This window comes from Pecten maximus, unplaced genomic scaffold (assembly GCF_902652985.1).
Source record: "Pecten maximus unplaced genomic scaffold, xPecMax1.1, whole genome shotgun sequence".
Classification (NCBI taxonomy): Eukaryota; Metazoa; Mollusca; class Bivalvia; order Pectinida; family Pectinidae; genus Pecten; species Pecten maximus.
In genome coordinates, this window is record NW_022979477.1 from 1 (window position 1) to 27,620 (window position 27,620).

The following is a 27,620-nucleotide window of genomic DNA, read 5'->3' on the forward strand; positions in this document are numbered from 1 at the left end:
TAGACTGTAATCGGCCCTGAATCTGGTAGGTAAAAAAAATGTCAGAGGAAATTCAAATACTGCACTAAATTTTTGTCCTGAATGTGGTAAACTAGAAATTCAAAAACTGGACAACATCTGTCTCGAATCTAGGAAGTTAGAAATGTAAGAGGAATTTCAAAGACTTTACCGCATCTGTCCTGAATCTGGTAGGTAAAAAAATGACAGAGGAAATCCAAATTCTGCGCCACATCTGACCCTAATCTTGTAAGCTAAAAATGTTAGAGGAAATTCAGATACAGGCCTATATCTGTCCCAAATCTGGTAAGTACGAAAATGTCGGAAGAAATTCAAAAACTGGACCACATCTGTCTCGAATCTAGGAATTTAGAAATGTAAGAGGAATTTCACAGATTGGACTGCATCTGTCCTAAATCTAAAAAGTTAGAAGTGTCAGAGCAGCAAAATGGCACCTATTTTAGTGGCCATGGCGCCTTAAATTCAACATTGGGGACCAGTTATTGACCTATAAGGCACCATGCCAGGCCACTAAAAAAATTGTATAAATTTGCGATTTGGTTAATCTATGTTCACAACTGAAAAGGTTACAGAGATGTTATACTGATCTAAAGAACTAACTTTTCCAATTGGCGCCTAAATTTTATGACTTCATAGCCAAATAGGCCACCTGGTAAAAATACCAACTTTGAGTCCTGAAGAGAAATTTCAAAAACTGGACTGAATCTGTCACGAATCTATTCTATGGGAAGAAGAACAGACTGTTACAGTTATCTTATAAATTAGACATTTGTAAATATGATTTGTTCTTATGTAAAAGAGAGCATCCTGCAGAGCTAGAGACAAGTACCTCTGACCTCTTATACCCTGGCAGTACATGAGCTAGAGAAGATTTCTTTATATGCAAATGGCGAGTTTTTAACAAGGTAACAAATACATGAGTCACTGTGATGTGATCAGGACTGCAACAGTGATTTTTAAACGAACATTAATGTTCGGTTATTGCCATCAAGAACTGGACTGAGAAATATGACCATATTTGGTAGCCACATTCACCAATACGCCATCTACTGTCTGTTTCAATGAAATATGGCTGCCCCCATTGCCTTACGCTTCAAATAATTTACTTGCAAAATTATCTTCGTTTTATGTAGTAGTTTTACCGAAAATGTTGAAATGTATTCAGTAGATGTTTTCAAGATGCATACGATTTGAGAAATGCATAACGCTAGCGAAATGTGAAGACTAAATGAACCTGAACTTTGCGAATAACTCCAGGTCAATATATTTATGTAAACAAATATTGCGCAGGCGCATTCGTCTCCGGATGTTTAGAAAGTTTTGCTCTTCCGTGTTCATTCCAAAACGGCTGACATTATAGCATCGGTCTGCAAATATGTCCGCGATTTACTTAAATGTGTATTATATACATTCTAGAATGTTACATCATTATCAACTAGATGAGTATTTATATAATTTAGAGAAAGAAATATATCAATAACGGCATACGAGACGATACATTGTATCATACCAGTATAGGTTACTGTACAGTACATGTTTGCGAGAAAGGGTAGATACTAGGTGGCATTTGTGGTCAGGGTGACTGGTCATAGCGTTAACATTGTCATCGATTTCCATATTCCATTTTCCTTTGACGAAACGACCAATAAATCAAATGCAAATGATAATATCTTGTTGCCATGTGCACGGGATTGGTTGTTGTAGGCGATACTAAGAACGTATTTACTGTTGTAAGGGAGGTAACTGCAAGATTACGGAAATCAAACGTTAAACCAATTTGATTGGTCGATTCTTCCATGACTTTTGCAATGGGTTTACAATCGAAGTGACAGATAACTACGGCAATATTCAGATGATATCAACAATAACACTTTTAGATACGTGTGGTTGGCAGTTGTCATGTTTAAAATGAACAATTATATAGCTTGTTTTTATTTCGGCAAAGTCGAGAATATTTACTGAAACGGACCACAGGTGAAGCAGACTTGGAAATACCGAAACGAAGAAAAATTGGGCTTAATTATAATATAAATTGGCATTATTTTCAGAGAATTGACCCACATATATGTTTTTCAATGCCTAATTGTATCATATATAAAATATTAGAGGTTTACGAATTTTGAATTAATTTTTCATTTGCGAATCGCGGCCCGATTGTCGTTAGAGTTGAATTACCGAAATGGCCGATAGTGGACCCAAATCGATATTTTTACGAGAGAATGGACCCAATATAGGATCTATTAATCTTTGGTGTGTGTATAGAGACAATATGCTTTTTTTTTCTTTACCTGAAAGTATTTTGAAAGAATTTGCAAAATACCGAATTCACGATCAAATTTTCGATTGGGACGAACTACTGAGACGGTGTTAAGTTCATGTTAAGTCAATCTGATTGAAATCAGCTGTTACAGATGTACACATGGCTACGTTTACAATGCAATACGCCTATGTAATTTTTTTTCAAAGACGGAAAACGGAAATCCGGATTATCTAAAAACAAGTGCAAAAAGACTTGTGATATTCACTTAATTTGACATTCAGCCATTAATTATTATTTGTAGATCTAGTTTTATAACTTCTGAAATAGTGTGATCGATTCTCTATATAATATTGCTGTGGAACTTGTGTTATTTTTCAAACAAATTCATTTTGAAAATTTGTTAATTTAGAACGTTCATCAAGTCATGATCAAGACTTGAAATTCTCGCTACACCATACTTCAAACACAGTAATCAATGAATTGATAATTGAAAATTGAAGTCAAGCAAATGAGTTAATATTTACCTAAATAATTTTTCAATTATATATATACATAACATGTTCAGATGACTATTTGTGCCATGCTGTTACAAGATTTCAGTTACAATTCTGAAAGTCAAGCAAATGAGTTAATATTTACCTAAATAATTTTTCAATATACAACACATGTTCAGATGACTATTTGTGTCATGCTGTTACAAGATTTCAGTTATAATTCTAAAATTGAATTAGTATGTAAATATATGTTATACTGTCAATATCCACAAAGCGAGTGTTGTCTACTGTACTCAGTCATGCCGGTAGATAGCGGTACATATACGTACTGCTTACATCTCGTGCCTACTTGTGTGAACTATAAATCAATAACAAAAATGGTTCATATATTTCTATATATGACTTCACAAATTATGCGGTGTCTGAAGATCTGAATGAAGTGAATAAACGATGTATTAAATTATTTTTATGAAATATTCAAGTCATAGATTTTTTTTTTTAGAAATACTGATTTTAGGTACATTTTGGTAATTCAACTATAACGGCAATTAAAATACTTCTCGTTTTTTTTTAAAGCCGGAAAACCGAAATCCGGATTATCTAAAAACAAATGCAAAAAAACTTGTGATATTCACTTTATTTGATATTCAGCCGTTAATTGTTATTTGTAGTTTTATAACTTTTGATATATTGTGATTGATTCTCTATATAATATTGCTGTGGAACTTGTGTTATTTTTCAAACAAATTCATTTTAATAATTTGTTAATTTAAAATTTTCATCAAGTCATGATCAAGACTTGAAATTCTCACTACACCATACTTCAAACACGGAGTAATCAATGAATTGATAAACTGAAAATTTACCTTAAATAATTTTTCAATATACAACACGTGTTCAGATGACTATTTGTGCCATGCTGTTACAAGATTTCAGTTACAATTCTAAAATTGAATTAGTATGTAAAGATATGTTATCCTGTCAATATCCACAAAGCGAGTGTAGTTTACTGTACTCAAAGTCTTGCCAGTAGATAGCGGTACATATACTTACTGCTTACATCTAGTGCTTACTTGTGTGAACTATAAATAGTAACAAAATGGTTAATATATTTCTATATATGACTTCACAAATTATGTGGTGTCTGAAGATCTGAATGAAGTCAATAAACGATGTATTACATTATTTTTATGAAATATTCAAGTCATATATCATTCTCTTAAAAATATTGATTTCAAGTCCATTTTGGTAATTTTACTATGACGGCAATCAGGCCTAGAATGGCGAATAAACCCCTAATATTTTACATATGATTAATTTTGACATTGGAGAACATAAAATTGTGTCCATTCTCTAAGCACTGGTAGAATGTACAGAATAGAGCTTCATAGATATATTCTCAAAATTACTAATTACCCCGGTAAATATAACATTTTACATAAACCTCCCATGACTGATGGTGAACTTAAACTTGCAAATCTCCTGTGTCATTCCAATTTTGATATGTGTAAATATATACACGTACTGTTATATATATAGTTATAGATATGGAATGCTTCACAATTTGCATACAGTTATGGAATCTTTTAACACCCCCAAAAATGTTCTCACCACATAAAGGTGTGATTTGTGCAATTACATTGCTGAATTGTGTGGTTCAGTATGATTGGATGATCAACATTGGAAAAGGACAATAAATAGGGAATGTGTCGTCCAATCGAATGGACTGTAATCTTTGTGATCAAGTTTGAAGTTGAAAATGAATCTTGAAGTTTTCTTTTCCTGTTTGCTGAATTATTCGATGAAGATAGTCTTTATCTAGTTGTTATTCTTTATCACATTGTTTACAATACTGTAATTATAACAGAAGTTTATCTTCTCATATACAGATTTATTAACATCAAATGATTCCTGAACAAAAGGAGTCAGTTTTTTTTTTTTTTTGAAGTACCATAAATGCTTGAGTACATGTAGTTTCAATAAGATACATTCCTAATTCGGGCCTTGATTAGCAGCTCTGGTTTTGGTTTTCAGTAATTCTTTATGTGTGTTTCATCATATTTAGTTGAAATACAACTATGTATGCCAAACTAACGATGGAACTAGCCTAAATTTAGTGCATATTAGAAGTTGGCATCATGAAGGTCACAGAGTCCTGTCTGTATTATAACTGATGATGCCTTCCCGAAAGAAAGAAGACATATTTTATTTTCATCGATCCAAGATAGATCAACAAACTTCCAATTTCAATTAGGACCTTACAGAAACATGCATGTGTACAATCAAATCAGAACAGCTGCAAACATTTCCTAATTCCTAAACCGATATCAGTAAATCTATCAACTTAAAACTAAGAAGATTACTGATTTTGCATTAAACAATAATGTTCGTTTACAGTACCTCCAGTACTTTGATTAAAAATTGTAATACATTTGTGTTACAGTCAACAGATTAAGTTAAAGTGAGAATTCTCTAGCCGAGTGTTATATAGTAACTACGTACTAGATACCAGAGTTAAATATCCATTGTGTCAATGGGTCATAGTAAAATCATACATTGGCGCCGATGTAACAGAGCTCGTGATTGATTAGATATAAATGCTAGGGATTGAACCTGGGACCTCTTGCTTACTAGTCTTACACTCAACCAGTCGAAATATATCTCTCTGGTCGAGCAGTTTATTGGCGCTAGTGTTTACCAGGGTAACATGTATACATTGTACTTAACAAGAACGCATGAAATGAAAATTGAAAGCCTTTGTTTTTCTAATTTCAGCTCCACACAAATTTTATGTGGGATTCCGGTATGTAAACCCCCTGACAGAAGATGCCATAGATCAGATGGAAAGGTAATTTACCATCTTCTTTTTGTTTTGAAATCAAATCTCCATCATAGAGTTTTATAATACAATTTCTGTTTTTGTTTAAATGAAAGAGTTTTACAATTACTCACTCAGTATGAAAAAGTTTGAACGCTGCATAGATACTCCTTTGTGATAAATTGATTAAAACAAAGCGAAACTAATCCAAAAAATATATAAACTAGTCTACCTAAAAAACTGACACATGGTTGTGGAAATAAGTCCATTAAGTAATGTTTACATACTCAAGGTACATTCGTACGCGGTAAACAGGGTCACAATCTACTTAATCAAGTTATTGAGAAGTAAACTTGAGTTGCTTACACTTGGGTTATTGATTCAGAAATATTGGCAATTGTAAATATATCAAAATATAATATGAAGTAATATTTCATCAGACTTATTTAAAGTAATTAATTAAAACCATTCATTATACAGTGATGGCATAGAGAGAGGGATCGCTTTTACACAGTACCCACAATACAGCTGTTCTACAACAGGAAGTAGTATTAATGCATTCTACCGACACTATGCCTCTAGAGGAGTTCCAAGTAGCATCAGATGGAGTGCAATAGACAGATGGCCAACACACCCTGGATTAGTGCAGGTAAATGAAGATTCTGAAGAGGTTCTGAATAGTACCACACAAATTAATACTCTGTATAATAGGTGTTTTGAAGACACTTCCAGTATTGATGGCATTAATTAATCTAACAATGCAGGTAAAGTCAGTGTCTAATGAATTAAGTTTTGTAATGTTAAATGTCCTATCAACAGCTAAGGTCATTTAAGGACAGCCTGCCATGTATGGGTTTGGTTTGTATTGTTTATTAAGGACAGCCTCTCGTGTGTGGGAGCTGCATATGTGTGGTATGTGTGTGTATTTTGGTAGGCAGTAGTATGTTCATGTTTGTCACCTTGTAGGAGCGCTGATCTGATGCCTACTTTATAGTGCTACCTCACTGAAGCATACTGCTGGAGACGTCCAACAAGACACCTGACTTTGTCACATTTGTATTTGGTTTGGTTTAGTATTGTTTAATAAGGACGGCCTCCATGTGTGGGTTTGGTTTAGTATGGTTTAATAAGGACAGCCACTCGTGTGTGGGAGCTGCATATGTGTGGTATGTGTGTGTATTTTGGTAGGCAGTAGTATGTTCATGTTTGTCACCTTGTAGGAGCGCTGATCTGATGCCTACTTTATAGTGCTACCTCACTGAAGCATACTGCTGAAGAGGTCCAGCAAGACACCTGACTTTGTCACATTTTACTGACAACAGGCAATGTAATATCAAACAACTTCTCAATAGCATCACCTAGAGATTGTTAAGAGAAATGGAATGTGTGATGCATGCAGGATGGAAAAAAGAAATCATCTGAGTGCTATTCGGTGAACTTTTCCTTAGAGTTCCATAACACTGAAAATTTAATTCACCATCAAACACGAATTCTTTGCTCCCATTCTAGGCCTTTGCAGAGAGTATACAAAAACAACTGGACAGATTTCCTCAGGAAGATAAAGACAAAGTGGTCATCTTATTCTCAGCCCACTCTCTGCCTCTGAAGGTAAGTCAATGTCTTAGAATGATGTTTTGTCATCTTATTCTCCGCCAAATCTCTACCTCTGAAAAGTCAGTCTTAGAATGATATTTGATGAGTTTAAATTCATCTTGTTCTTTGCCTTCTCATTATTTGCATCTGAATGTTAGCCTTACATACAAAGACAAAATTTCATGGAGTTTTTACTATTAAACAAATTGAAACAGCATAGATAAAAAGTTATATGAAATATTAATTTAATCTTGCTTTTAACAAGCATTTTCATAGGCTTACAAAATGTATGTTACTCTAAGAAAAACAATGTTTTCGTTTGTAACAATGTATCTGATTGGCTGATACAGTAGTGTAATAATTTCTAAAATGGGGGGGGGGGGGGGGGGGGGGGGGGCATAAAGTGTTACCCACATTTATCCTGTCTCATTCCGGCTCGTCCTGATGCAAGGTAACTAGCGAATCTCAGGAACTGCTTATGTTTCAGGGTGTCAAGCTGCAGCAGGGGCATTTATTACAGACATTTTCTAGTTTTATATGATGGAGCTATTATACAAAAACGTGGGGTGTACTCTTGGCCTTGCAGTTTATTTACAGTACACTCTGGGTTTTTTCTGTTACATAAATTCAAGATTACCCCAATTAATACTGTATTCATGTATTGTGTTGCTCATATATATGTTTATATTATGACATCACATGTAAAGTTAAATTTGTTGTTGTTTTTTTAAAACAATTTGGGGATTTTTAATTTTTAGAATTTATTTTTCTTTTTTCAAATTTAAACTGATTGTGTGTTTAGGTAGTAAACAGAGGTGACCCTTACCCAGCCGAGGTAGCAGCTACCGTTAGTCGCGTGATGGAGTTTCTTGGATACTGTAATCCGTACAGACTTGTTTGGCAATCAAAAGTAAGTCACTGAACATTGTCTCCCCTGTACGAATCTAACCTCAGATTCAGTTCTCCAGTATTTGTCTTCGTTTCTTTTTATCCCATCACAAATAATCAGACCAGTGTAACATATACATTTTGATTCAGTCACATGACTTAGGGTTAATCCCTGGTCACGTGACTGAATCCCACACCAGATTGTAGCCTCTGACTGACCACAGTTAGGACTGAAGAAGGCCACCAGATAGTGGTCGAAAGCTACCCGTGAGTAGAATCTATTTGTTGAGTGACATATTGTAAAAGATTTCATTTATTATATATTTTCCTGTTACCATACCGACTATTTTGTTCCTACCCTCCATTGTTATATATATATTTTTTTATAATTTTGTTGGCCTAGATATCGATATGCACTGTTAAATCCCATATCATACTCAAACATGTATTTGTAACCCTGGTTAATACTAGCTATTTGTCTAGGGAGAACTTTTTTTAACTTGATTGGTGGAATGTAAGAATATTAAGTGAATTTAAGAGGTAGCTGGTTGAAATTAAGATAATTTTGATAATGACCTGTGTTAAATAACATAATCCTTACAACAATTGTTTAACTGATCTTTCAAAAAAAAAAAATTAATTTTGACACGTTTCCATCGGGGCCAACAAGTGTGATTAATATAAGTTGATATAAATTGTTTCGTTATTGTTGTAAAACAAGTAATGCTTACATTTTTTTTTATATCTTTTAATTTTGTAACATGTAATTGAACAATTATTTTTGTTCATTTTGCCTTTCCAATGCTTACCTGTTATTTTTTACCTGAATTGAACTCTGTGGATTTGAGTGAACCCGCTGCTCTGGTTATGATGGGTCTCTTGCCGTGGTTATAAATGATGGACCTCTGTTGACAGGTGGGCCCGTTGCCGTGGCTGAGTCCCCAGACTGATGAGGCTATAGAAGGGCTGGCCAAGCGTGGTCAGAAAAACATACTGCTGGTCCCGATAGCATTCACCAGTGACCACATAGAGACATTGTTTGAACTAGATCTGGAGTATGGTACAGAACTCAGTGCTAAGGTAAATACTAACTAGTCATTTTTCTAAACCTCAGAAAGCTGCTCAAAACTGTATTTGAGTCCTCGATTTAAATTCAATTAGTGTGAAGGGGGGCCGCAGTGGCCGAGTGGTTAATGTGTCCTGACTTTAATAATAGCCCTCCACCTCTGGGTTGCGAGTTTGAAACCTATGTTGGGCAGTTGCCTGGTACTGACTGTATAGGGATTGGATTTCACTTTTATGTTAACCATGCTTTTATGGAGCAGTTCCTCTAAGAATATATTCTATTGGGTGCGTTAGCGCCCCATTTAGAATATATTCTTAGAGGAATTGCTCCATAAAAGCATGGTTAACATAAAAGTGAAATCCAATCCCTATATTTACACTCACGGATGTTATTTCTATAAGTCTTTGTGATTACAATATTTTTTTATTTGTAAATAAAAAAAATCATATAAAAGTCGGACACAGTGGGAGGAGTCAATTAATAGTACGTTAAACAAAAACAAACGAACAAACTGTGAAGTAAAAAAAAAAAAAAGCATACAGACATGAGAAGAAATGAAACTTTAAATTGGTTCCATATGAGAAGGGAAAATGCTGTGTTATATTCAAAATTTATCATTGGATTCCAAGAATTTTTAAGCCAAATTTGGATTTCAAATTTGATACTTTACGATTTTAAATCAGAAATTCATATCAAGCATGTTTGTCTTAGGAAATTTTTACCGTAGCGTAATACGAAGAATAATGATGTCTATAAGCTTTAACTCCACGTTGAATTAAATGTTTGGTTTAGAGGTTTTATGATACAAGTAAGATGTACCAAGGAGTGGCATACTTGATTTCAACGGCAACTCCTGTATTATCTCCCTTTAGTTATTATAATATGTTTGTAATTTTCTTAACAATTTTGTTTTTTGATATATCTAAATATAACTAATAGATATATTTTTATCTTACTGAAAAAAAAATATTTGCATATGATTTGAAAAATACCAAATATTTGCATATGATTTGAAAAATACCAAAAACCATGCAATTGCCTCAATGATGATTATGAAGAATTAGTGACTTTTCTGGTAGTGGTAGTGCAGGCTTGTACCATTCATAAGCTTCTTAGCTTTGAAGTCTTCTTGAGCAAAGATTTCCTGTAGTAACCTGCTGTAACACTCTGATAATCTAAGTACTTTACAGTGGAACTACAGGCTTGTACTATTCATGCTTTACTGGAATGACCCGCAGTAGCACAGGCCCCATTTTCCTTTTGTTAGCTCACCTGGTCCGAAGGACCAAGGTGAGCTTATGCCATACCATGGCGTCCGTCCGTCCGTCAACAATCGACTTATTTGACTTCTTCTTCATAACCGCTAATCAGAATTTGAACAAATTTGGTCAGAAGCATCCCTATGGGTAGGGGACTCAAAATTGTACAAATGATGGGGCTGACCCCCTGGGGGCCTCTGGGTCGGGGCCAAAAGGGGTCATTTTGGCGCTATTGATATAAACGACTTCTTCTCTGAAACCAAGCAATGACTATCACTCATATTTGCCTGGTAGCATCACTATGGGGTGGGGATTCAAAATTGTACAAATGATGGGGCTGACCCCCCAGGGGCCTGACGGGCGGGGCCAAATGTGATCAATCTGGCTATATTGATATAAACGACTTCTTCTCTGAAACCAAGCAATGGCTATTGCTCATATTTGCCCGGTAGCATCATTATGGGGTGGGGATTCAAAATTGTACAAATGATGGGGCTGACCCCCCAGGGGCCTGAGGGGTGGGGCTGAATGTGGTCAATCTGGCTATATTGATATAAACGACTTCTTCTCTGAAACCGAGCAATGCCTGTCGCTCATATTTGCCTGGTAGCATCACTATGGAGTGGGGATTCAAAATTGTACAAATGATGGGACTGACCCCCCAGGGGCCTGAGGGGCGGGGCCAAATGTGCTCAATCTGGCTATATTCATATAATTGACTTCTTCTCTGGAACCAAACAATGGATATCTCTCATATTTTACTGGTAGCATCACCTTGGGGTAGGAATTTGAAATTGTACAAATGGTAGGGCTGACCCCCAAGGGGCCTGAGGGGCGGGGCCAAAATTGGTCAATTTGTTTTAAACAACTTCTTATCTGAAACTAAGCAATGGATATTACTCACATTTGTATGGTAGCATTGTTATGGGGTGGGGATTCAAAATTGTACAAATGTTGGGGTTGACCCGGGCCTCCAGGTGGCTGAGGGGTCGGGGCAAAAGGGGTCAATTTGGCTAAATTGATTTTAACAACTTATTCTCTGAAACTTAGCAATGGCTTGACTGGTAGCATCCTATTGGGGTAGGAATTCAAAATTGTATAAAGGAAGGAGCTGACCCCCCAGGGGGCAGTGGGCAGGGTCAAAAGGGGTCAATTAATCCAAACAAGATCTTCTCTGAAACTAAGCAATGGATATCACTCACATTTGTGTGGTAGCATCCCTATGGGGTCGTGCCAAAAGTCAATTTTATTTCATGGATTAATGTACTTTTTGGCATTTTTAGTATTAAAATAAAACCAATATACATGTACCCATATAAAATGCTTATGATATATATTGAAATAGCAATACCAGTGACAAATATACTTAAGCATCATTCTTGTTTCATTTCTCATGAAACCAGGTGAGTGATACAGGCCCTCTGGGCCTCTTGTTTTTAAAAGATTTAATTTCAAAGAACTTCTGCATATCTGGTTTGGATAGTAGGACATGGAGATGAAATTTGTAATTGAGTGGTTCCATTGTTTTGGTGGATTTTGAGGCTTTTAGAAATCTTGGAATAGATCTTCAGGCATAGTGGCAGATAGTAATGGGGAACCATCACCTGACACACAGGAATATCTAGAGTAAAAATAATAACATTAAGTTGTTTTTTACTTGATTCTTGTCATGAGACAAATTACAATCGCTAATAAAAACTGTATCCTTTGCAATAATTCTCACAATTGGAGTAAAAATCTGTGGAGTATAGTTTATCAAACAAAAGTGACATTTTCTTTCGGTTGTGTTATAATAGGATGCTGATGTCTGGTATCAGCCATACCCAACAATAAACCCATAATACTGAAAATGCTTACCGTCAAAACTTCGAGTTATTTGTGCACCCTAAAAATTACCTGGAGTTGGGTTGTCTGTCCATCTGTCTGACTGTAGACACAGTTAGTGGGGTTTACTGGAGTTGGGTTGTCTGTCTGTAGACACATCTTGTCAGACAACTCCTCCTAAACCGATTGGCCGATTCCATTGATACTACACAAATAGAGATGACCATGTGTAGATGTGCATGCAGCTGTTTAAATTCCGAAATTTTTTGTTGCCATTGTAACTGGTCACTATTCATAGGTTTTTCTTGTGCCGACAACTCCTGAACTTGTGAACCAATTTTCACAAAACTTCACAGGAATTTTAGGGAACATGTGCAGTTAGGGGAATGTTGGGGAACATGTTCAGATGTGCATGCAGCTGCTTAAATTCCAAATTTTTGTTGCCATAGTAACTGGTCACTAAAAACAGGTTTTTAGTGTCCAGACAACCTGTGGACTGTTTTCAACAAAACTTGTGACTAAATTATCTTTAATATGAACAACACATATTCCAGCAATTCTGAATTTCAGTAATAGGGGCATGCACAGGTTATCTTTGTTAGCCCCTAATAACAGTACCAGTTGTCCATTGACTCATGCGGGTGGCAGGGGTATTAGTCGGCCATCCTGATGACCGATCTAGTTGAAACCGTCGGATCCGAACCCCATAATTATATCCATATATAGCATCGCTGGGCATCAAGAGATAAACACAATCCTGATGTAAAAATAGGTCCCAGGATCTTTCCCAACCCTCAGTTCTTTAAGAAAGGGACCCGTAGGTATTTCCCCACCCCTAAGGACTTAGATTCTTCTTTTATATCTTTAAAACTTTTCAGATCCCAACCTCATAATCATATAAAGCATAGCTGGGCATCAAGAGATAAACACAATCCTGATATGAAAATAGGTCCAAAGACTTCGTTTCTGGGTTATATCAGTGAAGCAGTTGAGATCACCAATCATTTATAGCATTGTTAGACATTAACAGATTAAGCTATTAACAAATTGAAATGAACATTAATTTGATGTTTGGTCATTCAACCAGGTGAGCGATACAGGCCCTCTGGGCCTCTTGTTTAAGTTGAGATTATGATTGTTTGTGTTTGTTTCCACAGCATGGTATAACCATCAAGAGAGCCGACGCCATGAATGACAGCCCCACTTTTATACAGGTATGTTGTAGTGGATTTCACAGAGAAAGTTTTTATAAAATGTTCAATTATGTACATTTGCTGTTTCTTGGTTTTAAAGGTTAATATTTTTGTTTAATTTCAAAATTATTGAATACCTAAACTATTGAAATATGACATTTCCTTTTTCTAATACAATACATCTAAATGGACATTTGAAAATTATCTAAAGCTCTTTATTCGATTGAAACAATTTCTTGGTGTAAATGTCTGTACCATTATATTATATAATTTGTGCACATAACCATCCCACGGAGAGAGATATCCTTCATTGACATCTCTAGAGGATAGCAATCCTGAAATTGTACTGGAAACTCTGTCTCATTTCAGAACTCTGATGTTGTACCGGGAATTCTTTGTCATTTCAAAACTCCAATATTTTATTGGGAATTCTTTGTCATTTCAGAATCCCGATGTTGTACCTGGAATTCTGTGTCACTTCAGAACCCCGATATTTTATTGGGAATTCTGTGTCACTTCAGAACCCCGATATTTTATTAGGAATTCTTTGTCATTTCAGAACCCTGATATTTTATTGGGTATTATTTGTCACTTCAGAACCCCGATATTTTATTGGGAATTCTGTGTCACTTCAGAACCCCGCTATTTTATTAGGAATTCTTTGTCATTTCAGAACCCTGATATTTTATTGGGTATCATTTGTCACTTCAGAACCCCGATATTTTGTTAGGAACTCTTTGTCATTTCAGAACCCTGATATTTTATTGTGTATTATTTGTCAATTCAGAACCCTTATATTTGTACATGGAATTCTTTGTTGTTGCAGGCTTTAGCGGATGTGGTGAAAAGTCATCTCGCCTCTAACCGGTCGTGTAGTAAACAGATGCCCCTCCGATGTCCCATGTGTACCAACGCCACATGTGGAAAGGCAAAGGAGTTCTTCGTCAAACAGCAAGAGCTTCTCGACATGGGTGCTAGCAATACTGAAGGAGAACGTGTGACTGCATAATTTGCTGAAAAATATTTTGTGGCTATGATGATGTTTGGAGATTAGAAGTTATGTATATATTTATTTGTCTCTTCCCCAATGGTGCAAATAGTTTATATGATTTTGCAAAATTCTAATTTTATTTTTAGAATTTGAAAAAAGAAGAATTATGTATTGATACAGCTGTAAATCTGGACATAAGTACCTTTATGTTCTCTTAAGAGAATTCCTAAGAAGAGGATCTTAAAGAAAGAGTTTCTTGAAGAGTTCCAAAAACAAGTAAATAAACAAAGTTATCAGATACCCTGATTGTCAGGTTTTATTTTATTTGAAGGTTGAGTATCACAAATTGATTCTGTCAAGTACCAACATAAGTCTTATTAATCCAATATGCAAATCAATATCAGTTTACATATTTCAATTATTGATTGACAAACATTTGCGACGACGGGCTATGCCGTTTTCTACTACAGCTTGTGTATGAAGTACCTGGTACCCTGTCTTATTATAATTATGTAGTGGTGCTGGACATTGAACTAATATACGGATTATGTAGTGTTATAGCGAAACATGTTTGGGATAACTGATATGTTTTGAATAAATATTATGTAAAATCTGAATTTATGTGCATATTTTGTTATGATTAAGATACACGTATCTGGAAATATTTTCATTTTGCATGTATGATAAGCACGATGCTTGCGCCAACAAGCACAAACGACATGTCTGACTTCATAGAAACAATATTTCCAAACGTTATCATGATGTCAACCATGAAACGTGTCCATGGTCTGTATCGACCTACATCTATCTCTACTGTCAATTCCGTCAGTAAATGTATTGAAATCTTAAATAATTGCTGTCAATTCCGTCAGTAAATGTATTGACATCTTAAATAATATGGTTGATGGAAGAGTCTTGAAGAAACTTGTTCGACATGACAAAGGACAGAAACATACATAATACAGATGTCACTGATGGTGTGTGGCACTGCCGCTCCGTTGGAGTCATCAGCCGAGTCCGTCCTTCGTTGAATGTTTCAACCCCTAGCTCGGAACACTCTGGATGGGGGGTCCACAGTGGTGATCAGTCACTGTGCTCCAACGGTTGGCTCCCAGGTACTCTCCTCCCTCTTCCTCAAAACCCAACTGGAGGCACGTTCAGCTGCTTGGGTGAGCTTCTGTACTGCTCTCCTCCTTTCCAGGCCTGTCAGTCCAAGGGCGCTGAGCGTCCTCCACACTGACTGTTCAGGGAAGCCCCTGCACCCAACCTCCACAGGAAAGATCCATGTCTGCCATACCTGCTCCCAGCACTCAGCCAACAAGTCCTCATACTTGGCACGCTTCCTCTCGTTTGCCTGTACACATCTCTCTTCCCATGGCACAGTCGGATCTACTAGTAGTAGCTTCTTCTCTCCCCCAGACCACAGTACAACGTCTGTTCAAAGGGACGTCTGGATTATGTTCGGAAAAGATGATCTTCCATGTAGATCCACTTCCATGGTCCAGTCGTCTGCCATCTCTAGCAAGCCACTCTTCTTGTTGGTTCCCTGCACTAGCACACTCTGCCCCTCCTTAACAAATATGATGGTAACCATCTTCTTCTTTACTTTCCTCTGTGCTTTTCTCTCCCTTTCCAGGAATAGTGGCGTAGGAAGTCGTCAAAAAGTGGGGGGGGGGGGGGGGGGGGGGGGGGGGGGGGGGGGGGGGGCATTTTTGTTTTTAACCTTAAATTTTACGCACTAAACAAATCGTATGCTATCTCCGCAAAATTAACCAATAGTTATCATTTCAACATCCCATGCTAATTTATGTAGTACAAAATAAGTTATTTACGCAATTCAGGATATATTATTTATAGCAAAACATGAATCACCAGGCACAGATCCATGATTTTTGAAAGGGTGGGGGGAGGAGGTCCAGCAATTTAGTGATAATGCGTGAGCCGATTTTTTTTCCTTGTTTTTTTTTTTTTTTTGCGAGGGGTCGGAGGGACTGCCTGGTGGGGGGGGCTAAGCCCCCCCCCCCCCCTAAATGAATAAAGCATATTTGCAATCATTCGGGATCAGGCGTGGATTCAGGATTTTTCGAAAGGGGGCTCAAGTAATTAAGTGATAATTCGAGTGCCATAGGCGTGAGCCGATTTATTCCCTGTTTGCGAGGGGTCTGAGGCCCCCCCCTGTGGAAAATGAATATAGCAAATTTGCAATCTGCAATCGAAGGGGGGGGGGGGGGGGTGTCAGTAATTTAGTGATAATGCGAGCCGATTTTTTTTTCGATTTTTAAGGCTATAAAAAAAATTCCCTCCCCCGAAAAAAGGTAAAATTTACCTAGAATAGGTATTCACTTTAAAAACTTATTATTTTTCCTTAATAATTGACAGGTTTTTAACTTTTCAAATCTGATAGAATGTGTATCTAAAGCGACCCCTATATGCTGCTAATTTGTCGACAACAGATGCCAGTGCCGTTTCATGTTATACAAGGTTTCCTCATTCGTACCTGTCGGTAATTAGTATCACTCTATTCACGTTAAAACCGCGCGTTCTTGTTCATGTTGTGTTTCTGTCTTCTCATTATGAACTCAAACAACTTCACAAATTATCATCAACTTATCGAATCTATGTGATGAAGTTAAGCAAAATTTCGTATTAAGATATACATATTTACTTACCAGGCTAGTGCAGACGAAACGATACACAGATCTGAGGATTGATATACTAGTATAAAAATCGGAATGTTCCGGATGTACCAGATACAGTTTTTATCGGTGCATTCATGAAAACATTTTCGGTTCGAAAAATTTACGGATTTTTATCGAAATGATTATGAAAAAAAAAGTGTTTCTCCCCTTTTTTTAGATTTTGGATGGCAAAAAGTTGTGGGGGAGGGGGGGGGGGGGGGGGGGGGCAAAACGCAGTCTTGTCAATTTTACGTGACGTGTTGAAGCTGAAAGACGTAAAAATATATGTCGTTGAAAGAAAGGAAAGCTTTAATGGGAAACCTGGGGTTATCTTGGTGACCTTACAAACAAGAGCAAAAAGACAAAGTTCTCTCACGCAAAAAACGTCTACGGTCAACTGACTTGTACAAGTACGTATACATTGAACAAGATACAGACAATGAATACCGAAAACAACAATCAAATCTGAGAGTTATTGCCAGTCATCTCGGAAACGCTTATAAAGTCATCAACGGTCGGATAGTGAAGGATAGAGAAAATCGTTCATATGAACGTAGAGGAAACAGCAATCACACGGGAGGTACACGTGCGGCAACGTCATATCACGGACAGGTGAGCACTTCTCGTGATTACTCTTCACAACATGACCGTGGCCGAAACTGGGCGACGGCTAAATCACGTGATCACAGACGGATATTCTCCGGGGAACGGACACAGAGGTCATCTAATCACTGGAATGACTCTTCCAGGAGAGAACACCGTGAATATTTTAACGGTACCAACGAACGTTATGGAACCGGTAAATGCGCTAACAACCATCAGTCGGATACAAACCGCTCAAAAAACACATAGGACGGCGTTCGGCTTGGTATGTGGAACGTAGGAGGATGGTCCCGACCCACCAGTATCAGTAGTAACCCAAATTCAATTTTCAGGGAAAGTGTTTTAACGGCGTATGATTTCGATATCTTATGTTGTGTCGAAACATTTTGGAAAGGGAAGGACTGCGCAAGTGTTGATGGCTATAAATGTATTCACCAAAACCGGATTAATTTAAACAGCAAAGCTAGGAGAGGAAGTGGAGGCGTCTGTGTATTTATCAAAAATGGCCTTAACAAGAATTATACACATGACATATTAGACATATCTACGGAGGGTATATTATGGAGCAAATTCTTCTCACGTGATCAAGTATTTTTAGTTTGTGTATATATGTTATTTACCGCCTAAGGAGTCGACGAGATCAGTGGATTCCACTATATTCTTTTCAAAATTATTGGATCAAGTGTATCTTTATCAAAATATTGGTGATATGTATATAGTGGGCGATTTTAATGCACGATGTGGTAATTTATCTGATTTCGTGGAAGGTGTGGATAATGTTGAGAATAGAGAAGTTATCGACACTGTGATAAACGACCATGGGTACCATCTCGTAGATTTCCTGGCCGATTCAAATTTCATCATGGTCAACGAGAGAAAAGGGATACAGAACTTCACTTGTATATCTACGAGAGGGAGGTCTGTCGTCGATTATCTTCTGGTTCCTCATGAGAACTTAGGTTTTGTGTCAAATTTCAATATTTATCCCATGACGGAAATATGTAACACTATTAGCATAGACGAAGAAAATACTTCAGACCATTCGTTATTGTCATTTACCATCAAAGCCAGCACTCCGCGGTGCAGGTTCTCCGTGGAAACCGGAACCGGAAACGACAACACAAAATATAGATACAACACTAGGAATATACCGGAAGACTTCATGTCGGACCACGAGGCTATGCTATCAGTTCTATCTGCCATAGACACTATTGAAGAGGCCATTGAACAAAATAGTGATATGAATAAAGCATATAGAAGTTTTATAGACCTTATACATAGTGAAATGGAAAACAAACTTCTCAAAGTTCAAATAAACCTCCAACGGAACAAAAGACCTATATTTTCCAAAAAGAGACCATATTGGAACACCGAATTAAACAGATTATGGGAGATAAGACGTGATAGCGGACGTAAATGGCTCGAAAATCGGACGAGATCAAAACGTTTAGGGGAACAACTTCGTGCAATATATATTAAAGACCGAAAAAGTTTTGACCAGGCACTAAGGCGGGAAAAACGCCGCTTTCAAATAGCGAAACAGCAGGAACTATTAGAGCTTAGCAAAACTGCGCCCAGAGATTTCTGGAAGAAAATAGGACAATTGGGTATCTCTAATGATCGCCAAAAATCGATACCAGATAAAGTGATAGACAAGGATGGTAACATAACTACTGACGACGAGCAAGTCTTAAGAGTATGGCACGATGTTTACAAAGAGTTATACAACGTGCCGTCTGACTTCGATGCAAGTTTTTCAACAGATCATCTCAGACATTCACTGGGCCCTGTGCTAGATACAGACATTACCATTTTAAACAACTCCATAGCTATAAAGGAAGTAGAGGACGCCGTGTATCGAGCTAAACTGAACAAAGCCGCAGGTACAGATGATATCCAAAGTGCAGTGCTGAGGAATCCAGCCTGTATAGACATACACAGGATTAAATGTAACTCATTCCGATCGGGCATAGTTCCGGATATGTGGGGTGAAAGTATTGTAACCCCTATATTAAAGGCGAGAAAAGACCCATTGGACCCACACAGCTATAGAGGGATATCACTTATATCCATACCGTGCAAAATTTATGCAGACATACTTAATCAGCGCTTATATAGCTGGTTGGAAGTTAAAAATATCCTAGTCGATGAACAAAACGGATTCAGGAAAAATCGCAGTTGTCTTGACCACCAATATGCTCTTTATACCATTCTAAATAATCGTAAAATACGGAAACAATCCACGTTCGTCTGCTTTGTGGACATGAAAAAAGCATTTGACAGCGTTAATAGAGATCTTTTATGGTTAAAGTTGAAGCATCTCGGAATAGACGGGTTATTTTTACAATCACTTTACGTACAAACCACAAGTAGGGTTCGGGTAAATGGAAAGTTAACTGACCCATTCGGGGTCTCGACTGGATTAAAACAAGGCTGTAAAGCCTCACCAACACTTTTCTCTATCTACGTAAACGACTTGGCGAAAGATATAAACGCTATGAACTGTGGTGTTCAAGTAGAAGACACAATGATATCCATCCTTCTGTATGCGGATGATATAGCTATCATATCGCCGGATGAAAACTCTATGCAAAATATGCTTGATAAACTAGCAAAATGGTGTGAAAATGGAAACTGTATATAAACAAGGACAAAACTAACGTTGTTCATTTCCGTAACCCTTCTTTGACTTTAACACAATCTAAATTTTCGTGTGGCGACTGATATCGACATTTGTTCTAAGTATAAATACTTAGGATTGTGGTTTCATGAACATATCGATCTACATCTCGCTGTACGAGAGTTGTGCAAGTCTGCGAGTAGGGCCCTTTATGCCCTTTACTCAAAGTTCGCCCATGCGGGAGGTATGACTTATTCGGTTTATACCAAGCTGTACATGTCTTTAGTGGAGCCTATAACTTACTTCGCGAGTGGACTCTGGGGTATAAACTCCTACAGAGAAGTAACATTACTACAAAATAAGGCCTGTCGATATTTTCTTGGAGCATCGAAGTTTTCCAGTAACTTTGCCACAAGGGGCGACATGGGTTGGACGTCAACTACCACGGAACAGACTATAAACGTTTTAAGATTGTATTTAAGAATACAAAATACGAAAAGTGATAGGATATTGAGTAAAATTCATAAATGGTCTAAGTCTCTCCGTAATTCTTGGGATTCGCGGGTTCACAATCTAATAGTAAAGTCTAATTTAGTGGATATTATTTCAGCACAAAAATCATTAAACTGGAAATTGAGAAATATCAAAGAAAAATTACAAAATATTGATGCTGACAGTTGGCCAAATTTTTTGTGGAATGATGATGGAAATGTTAATGGTAATAAATTACATCTATATAGAACCTATAAGTATGTGCCTACAACAAGTGATTATGTGAAATTTGTCAAATTTAGAGAGAGAAGAGGTATGCTGTGCAACTTCAGATGTGGGTCACTTTCCCTAGAAATTGAAAAGGGACGGCATGCCAAGCCGATTTTACCCATAAAACAAAGAATCTGTAAATATTGTTTATCAAATGAGGTTGAAGACGAAGTTCATTTTTTAATACGATGTAATTTTTATGATGATTTACGCTAGCCTCTTTTAGTTGATGCTAACAAATATGTTGATTTTAGTAGTATGGACAGTTTTAATCAGTTTAAATATCTTGTAGATAAATCTCCCCCAAATCTTCTCGCCAATCAACTTTATGCTATGTGGAGAAGAAGAAGCAACTTTTCGTAGCTTTTTATTCTTGTAACATAACGTGGCTACGTACTGTACCATTTTTAATAGCTTGGGATAACATTACCTTATTAACTTTTAGCATGCAATAGCTTAGACTATTATTTTGTTTTATAGTGTCTAAATAAGTCATAAATGGCTGGACATATCTTACGTTGAAAGAGAAATATTTTATGATGTATTTTATATGTTGTAAGTTGTTTGACACTCTAATAAATAATTGAACTTGAACTTTGAACTAACGAGGTGAATGGTAATTGTAGCTTGGACGTTCTGCTATACAATCCTATGCTAGAGAAAGATGGTGGTACTCCAAGCCAACGCCGTAAATGCCTGTTGATTGTTCTCTCCAAGCCTTCTACTGTTGTTACCCCTATCTCATACAACATCAGTGGCCAGGTCAGGCTGGGAAGCAGGCCATGCAGGAATATCCAGGCCTTGTACTTGCCAGGAAGTCCCGTCTTATCAATATTCCTCATCCCCTCTGATGTTTGCTGCTCTATCCGCTTAATACTGCTAGTGTTGCGAAGGCTTTCATCGTACCAAATCCCCAGGCATTATCGTCTCTCCTTGGACTTTCAGCTGGAACTGCTGTGTAATTTTCCCCTTCGTGATGATGAGGCACCTCGACTTCTGTGGTTTGAAGCGCATCCTCGCCCATGACGCTGTTTCCTCTAATGCAGTCAGTACCCACCGCGCTTGAACATGGGTTCCTGTCATAATGGTTAAGTCATCCATACACCCTCTTGGTGCTTGTCTGATGTTAGTGTCAGTCTTTGGACCCCTAGTTTCTCTTTCCCCAGCCTTTATCAGCATGTTCATCCCCATCAGGAAAAGGATTACTGATATAGTGCAGCCAGTCACTATTCCCTTCTCTAGCCTCTGCCACGAAGTCGTAAAGTCACCTACAGAGAATCTAAGTTGGTAAGATTATACGAAGTGAAAAAGAAAAAGTTGAGAAATTTATACTTTAATCATACACACTGTTCTCGGTCACTTAAGCACCACTCTGTAAGAGCGTTCATTGCATTTTCATGCTTAAATGCGTCTCTATGTGTTCTCAAAATTAATCAAATATGCCATGTTTTCTATCAATTAAATCATTTTAAATTCCACTTCTGTTGACAAAGTTATAACTGACGAATAAATGATGAAAATCGAGTGTGATGTCACATGAGAAAGACAAATTAAAAGTGCATAAAGTATGTTAGAAAATGAACTAGTTTTCATGAAATAAGCTTGTTTATCATTAAATTTTCATGTGAAGATAATGCACTAAATGATTTCCAAATTCGACTCGATCACGAACGCTAAGTCCTTTTCTGAAAACTAAACCTTACCGGAAAATATCCCTTGGTGAAACCTTGATGTTGCACCTGAATGTATGCATGAAATGATATGTAGTACAATCAGACTGCGTTATCAGGGGCTCTGACAGCTGCTAAAGTCAGACCTGCAGTATAATTTTGTTGAACTTATTTCATGACCCCACCAACTTCGAGATAACGAGGGCCTGTGCGTGTATATGGACATAAAACGATTTTATAGGCAACCAAATTGCTTCAACAAGCTAATAACAGATAAATATATACATGTTCCTGGCTTATTGGATGATAACTGGTCCGTGCTTTAAGGACTTGCACAACTAAATAATTTACCATATGTTACTACATACTAGTGACCCATCCCTTCATTCGCTCTTTTGAAGTTCAAATGACCTGAAATTTATAATTATAATTTAAAGTTTGAAGTTTCTTCTATCGTATTAATGTTGTTATTGTACAGTAACCCTGATATTAACAGTACACTGGGGAACTCCTACCTGGGGAATTCCCGCCTTTTTACACCTGGAATCCTTCGTCATTCTGTAAAACGAAGACTACGTGACTGGTATTCAGGTATAAACACAGCACGCTATATACACGTAGCATGACAACATGTTTGTACATGCCCATATATAATGGGTAGTTAGAGGACGAAGTCATGTGATAGTCTGTCCCGGGATTCTCGTGTTGACTTCGAATTCCTGTACATACCACGCCAGGAACTAATCCACTGCCGCAAAGAATGCCAAATAATTTTGGTACGTATGTTTGGTATGTATGTATGTTAACTATCTTTACTATTGGTGTACTTTTTTACTTTATCAACTACAGATAGTGGTCCAGGTATATATTTTATAGCTGTAAAACGTAATTTGTTAATCAACGGCAATTCTTTGCCTCCATTTTAGCCCAAGCTAATGCAGGTCATTCAAACAGTTTATTTATCTGTACCAGTTTACAAGAGTAGGCACCATTACAAGAACATATTTGGAAATATTTCATATCCTTTTTAAATTGTGTATTTTCTGTTAATACACAGTTAACATTCATGACCACACTTCCAGTAAATGTTTCTTTTGAAAAAGGAACACTCTTGTATTTACAAAGGCCTACCAACTCTTCCTAATAAACCAAACTGGTTGGGTTTTTTTTAATCTATCTCGAAAGAGGTAGTAGGTACGAAATTTTACTTTTCGATGGGTAAACATATGATAATTACCAAGGTACTCCTAGCCTTGAATTCTTAAAATACATTTTAAATATAACTGCAAGTGCTGCAAACTCACCTACCCTATGTGACAAGAGACCACGTCAGAGCTGTAGGTGCGCGTGCCAATGATTTTTTGGTATTTGCAATCAATATTGCTAGCAGTACCTTGACAGACAAATTGAAATGGATAATGTGATTGGTACTGATTACCGTAGTCACATCGTAAGAAGCCCTCGGTTAGCAGGTAAAACAAACCTGAACGGGGATTTAATGTCAGAAGTCTGGTCATGAATGCATTTATTGATGTTTATATTTAGTTCAAAGTTATTTTTAAGTCCACGTCATATAGAATTGTTATCTATTGTAAATTACCAGTCAGAGAATACGGGACGATCGATCGTGTCGCTTCCTTATGTAATTATATACACATGATTGAAACAGACCATTGAACCGTTATTAGTTAGTTATATCTGTTGTATTTAAAATCAAAATTAAGTCACCTTGACGCTTAGAGTTACCTGTTAGTCTGGGCCAAAATGTGATAAAGCACAGAACCCATTATCTACAATCAATACCTATAATTCCATTCCTTATTCGTCAGGAACAACCGAGAGGGTTTGGGATAAATTGTGGGTCTCTACCCGGACGGGGCCCATATAGGACTTTTTTTTTTTTTCGTGGTTATGAAGGATTTTTGACTAAATTTAGTATAAATCATTTTTGGACGAAGAGGAGTCAATTTTGTATAAGATTTGGGTCACTCTTCATTTTATTTTTAACGACAAAGGCATCCTGGTTGTGTATGTTGATAGAACATATTGACATTTATGCAAATTAAAGGTATGTTATATTTGTTCAGACTGATCAACATTAAAACAAAGACGTAAATTGTGCAAGTATTTCTATCTGTTTATTTTGTGCAATCCTGTTTAGTAGGCAAATGGCAGTGGATCTACTGAGCATATCCACACCTGGCTTCATATCGAAAATGTAAATACTATGTTTTCAAATAATATCGTGATGACGACAATATAACGTTCTCGTGTTCTTCATTAATTTTCATCTCACGAAAGCTTGTTTTGATAATGTATCCGTTAATTGTCGACATCCGTTAAAGGAATGTGAATATTTAAAAGTTTCATTTTGTCTTTTATCAATAGCTGATGGGTGCAGGTAACTGGCCACACGACCTTACAAGATGGCTGCCGGGGATGTCATTGAAGACATAAAGAACAAACTGGTGTGTGCCATTTGTTTAGATGTATTAAAAGATCCAAGAGTTCTTAGCTGTGGCCACACATTCTGTTTTGAGTGCATCCTGCAAGACTACCAACGATTACAACTTAAGTTGGGAAAATGCCCATTGTGTCAGGAATCGTATTTTCTTAAAAAGGGAGACATACATAATCTGTCGAGGAATTTTAGTGTAAATGATGTACTTGATACACTGAGGTCTGCTGGGCGAGCTCGTGTTTGTGCAGTTTGTCAAGAAGACGGTGGCATATATGTATGTCTAACGTGCAAACTAAACCTATGCAAACATTGCTCAAACTGCTCAAACATTACCTGGATCGAGTGTAGTCACCAGGTGTTACACATTGACGATATGAATTCTCTCCCATTTCTACGGGATGTCATCCAACTAAGTAGAGCCAAACAAACATGTCCGATACACTCAGAAGAAGGTGCAAGCTATATGTGTCACACGTGCAAGCGCGTAATGTGCAACGCATGTCGACTCCAAGGTCATATTCATCATGATATCCAAGGAATCAAGGAATCGGTGAAAAACCTTCGTCGGAAAAACATCCCTTCTTTGCTAGGAACAAAAACGCGAGACTTTGATAAAACCATAGACTCATTGTCATGTGAATCATCTTTTAATAGAAACCCATCACGTCGTGTAGAAATTCGCGAAGAAATGCGCCGATATCGATCGCAAAGACAAGACTGTTCTGATTTTCACAGAGACATGTGCCATTTATTTAAGTATGGTAGTGATAAAACAATCCTGGAAGTTTTCCATCGCCGAGAACATAAAATTAACGAGATACTTTACACCCCTACACAGTCTGTCTGTAAAAGATGGATGGTTTATATTATGTACTGTCAATTGGTGAGAATGATTCGTCGATCTGAAAGGAGTGTACGCCAATACTCGGCCATAATTAGAACTAATAGAGAATATTGTGCTATATGCGATTCAAACAAACATCGACATAAGTTGCGTTCCTATCAGGGCATCCCTGATGATCGTAGCGTCCTGTTTGATATTGTGTTGGGCATTTTCATGGAGTTGGCAATTCTACTTTTTTCTGTATATGTGTTACGTTAGGATATATTTCAATTTCTAAGCTATATATATATATATATAACTGCGTTATGTAATATAAGGAGTTGGTACTGTAATTGGCTAAACAAACGATAATAGTTGCCTATTACAAATTATGATAGCATTACTTCTTTGACAGCTTGTGACATAAACCTGAGTTAACCTCCTTTCTGGGGTATTGTTTTGACCTGTCTGAGGGAAGGAAACTCCCTAGTCGTGGACATTTCCCAATCAGATGATGACTTTTAATATATTTTTACTGACCTACTAGTGTCAATTATTATAATAAAGATAATTTATTTGCTGAATTTCAGGATCAGACGTTCCGCGCTATCATCCAAAATGGTTATATTTCAAACAATTAACGTTAACATGGCCGCCTCGGTAAAAGTATTTGATGTTTGCGTGTCCTTGCATAAAAAAATATTTTGTTAAATTCGCCTCGAAATACATATCATTAGTTCACTAATTTCGTCTAACCTTGACTAGGAAGAAACTGAAACGTGTTCAGCATAAATGTATAAGTATGATACATATATAACGAAATTGATTTCACCTCGCTGGTAGGGCTCTCCCCAACCCCTGGACACCTCGGGCTTCGCAGGCATCGAAAGTATTTTGTATGTAAAGGTACACGCGGGTGTTGTTGTATATGTAGTAATATGTATGTTTAAGTCTAAGTAATCTACCAATGTTAATAAATAAATTATATATTTGATTGTTAATATATACACATAGATGTACGATGTGCAGAAAGCAGGCCAAACTAAATTTCCCTCAAAACCCTATGGTTACTCAAGGAAATTTTCTTTTTTCGGTTTCTTTTTTATCAATTTTTTACAACTCATGTATACTTATATAACTATGTGAAATATTATTTTGTTCTTAGTTATCAAAATTAAGGTGTCCTAGTTCCGAAGATGTATTTGCTTTTCTGTGTGATTGGGAAAGGAATTAATATAAGCTTTAAGCTTGTTTTCCCATCCCATTTGTTATTTTCTGTATATGTAATGTTGTTGTGTCTTGTTGAATAAAATAATGTTTAAACTAAAATGATTTTAATTTTGAAAATATAAGGTAAACATTAAAACTTCTCTTTGTTTCCAACTGCAAGAAATGGAAAATGACGTAGGTATATTCTCTAGCATTCATTAAAAAATATTGATTAGTAGAAGTTTTGTATTATTGTTAGAGAAACATCATCATGGGTTGTTTCAAATTTCGCTTGCAGATTCCCAATGGTCGCTTGTTGTGTAGCAGGTTATTTTGGCGCTTAAAATGCTATAATTTTGATTGATCCAACCAGTTGCTAACAACCACTAG

General features: G+C 36.8%; 2 protein-coding genes across 3 annotated transcripts; both read left to right on the forward strand.

Moving 5' to 3' along the window:
• Positions 1-162: 162 nt before the first annotated feature.
• Positions 163-15,025, forward strand: LOC117318700 (ferrochelatase, mitochondrial-like; the record flags this gene model as incomplete). Its single annotated transcript, XM_033873658.1, has 8 exons — positions 163-188; positions 5,548-5,620; positions 6,071-6,239; positions 7,100-7,198; positions 7,986-8,093; positions 8,987-9,151; positions 13,378-13,434; positions 14,240-15,025. Coding segments are annotated over 8 exons (880 nt in total), but the record flags the coding sequence as incomplete, so codon positions are not given.
• An 8,354-nt stretch (positions 15,026-23,379) lies between these two features.
• Positions 23,380-27,312, forward strand: LOC117318697 (E3 ubiquitin-protein ligase TRIM56-like). 2 transcript variants are annotated; one of them, XM_033873656.1, is made up of 2 exons: positions 23,380-23,526; positions 25,126-27,312. In XM_033873656.1, the coding sequence occupies exon 2, from the start codon at positions 25,164-25,166 to the stop codon at positions 26,298-26,300; it is 1,137 nt and encodes a 378-aa protein (XP_033729547.1). In that variant the 5' UTR covers positions 23,380-23,526; positions 25,126-25,163; the 3' UTR covers positions 26,301-27,312. The 2 variants fall into 2 exon arrangements, with proteins under 2 accessions (XP_033729547.1, XP_033729546.1); XM_033873655.1 differs by having other exon boundaries at positions 23,380-23,513.
• Positions 27,313-27,620: the final 308 nt, after the last annotated feature.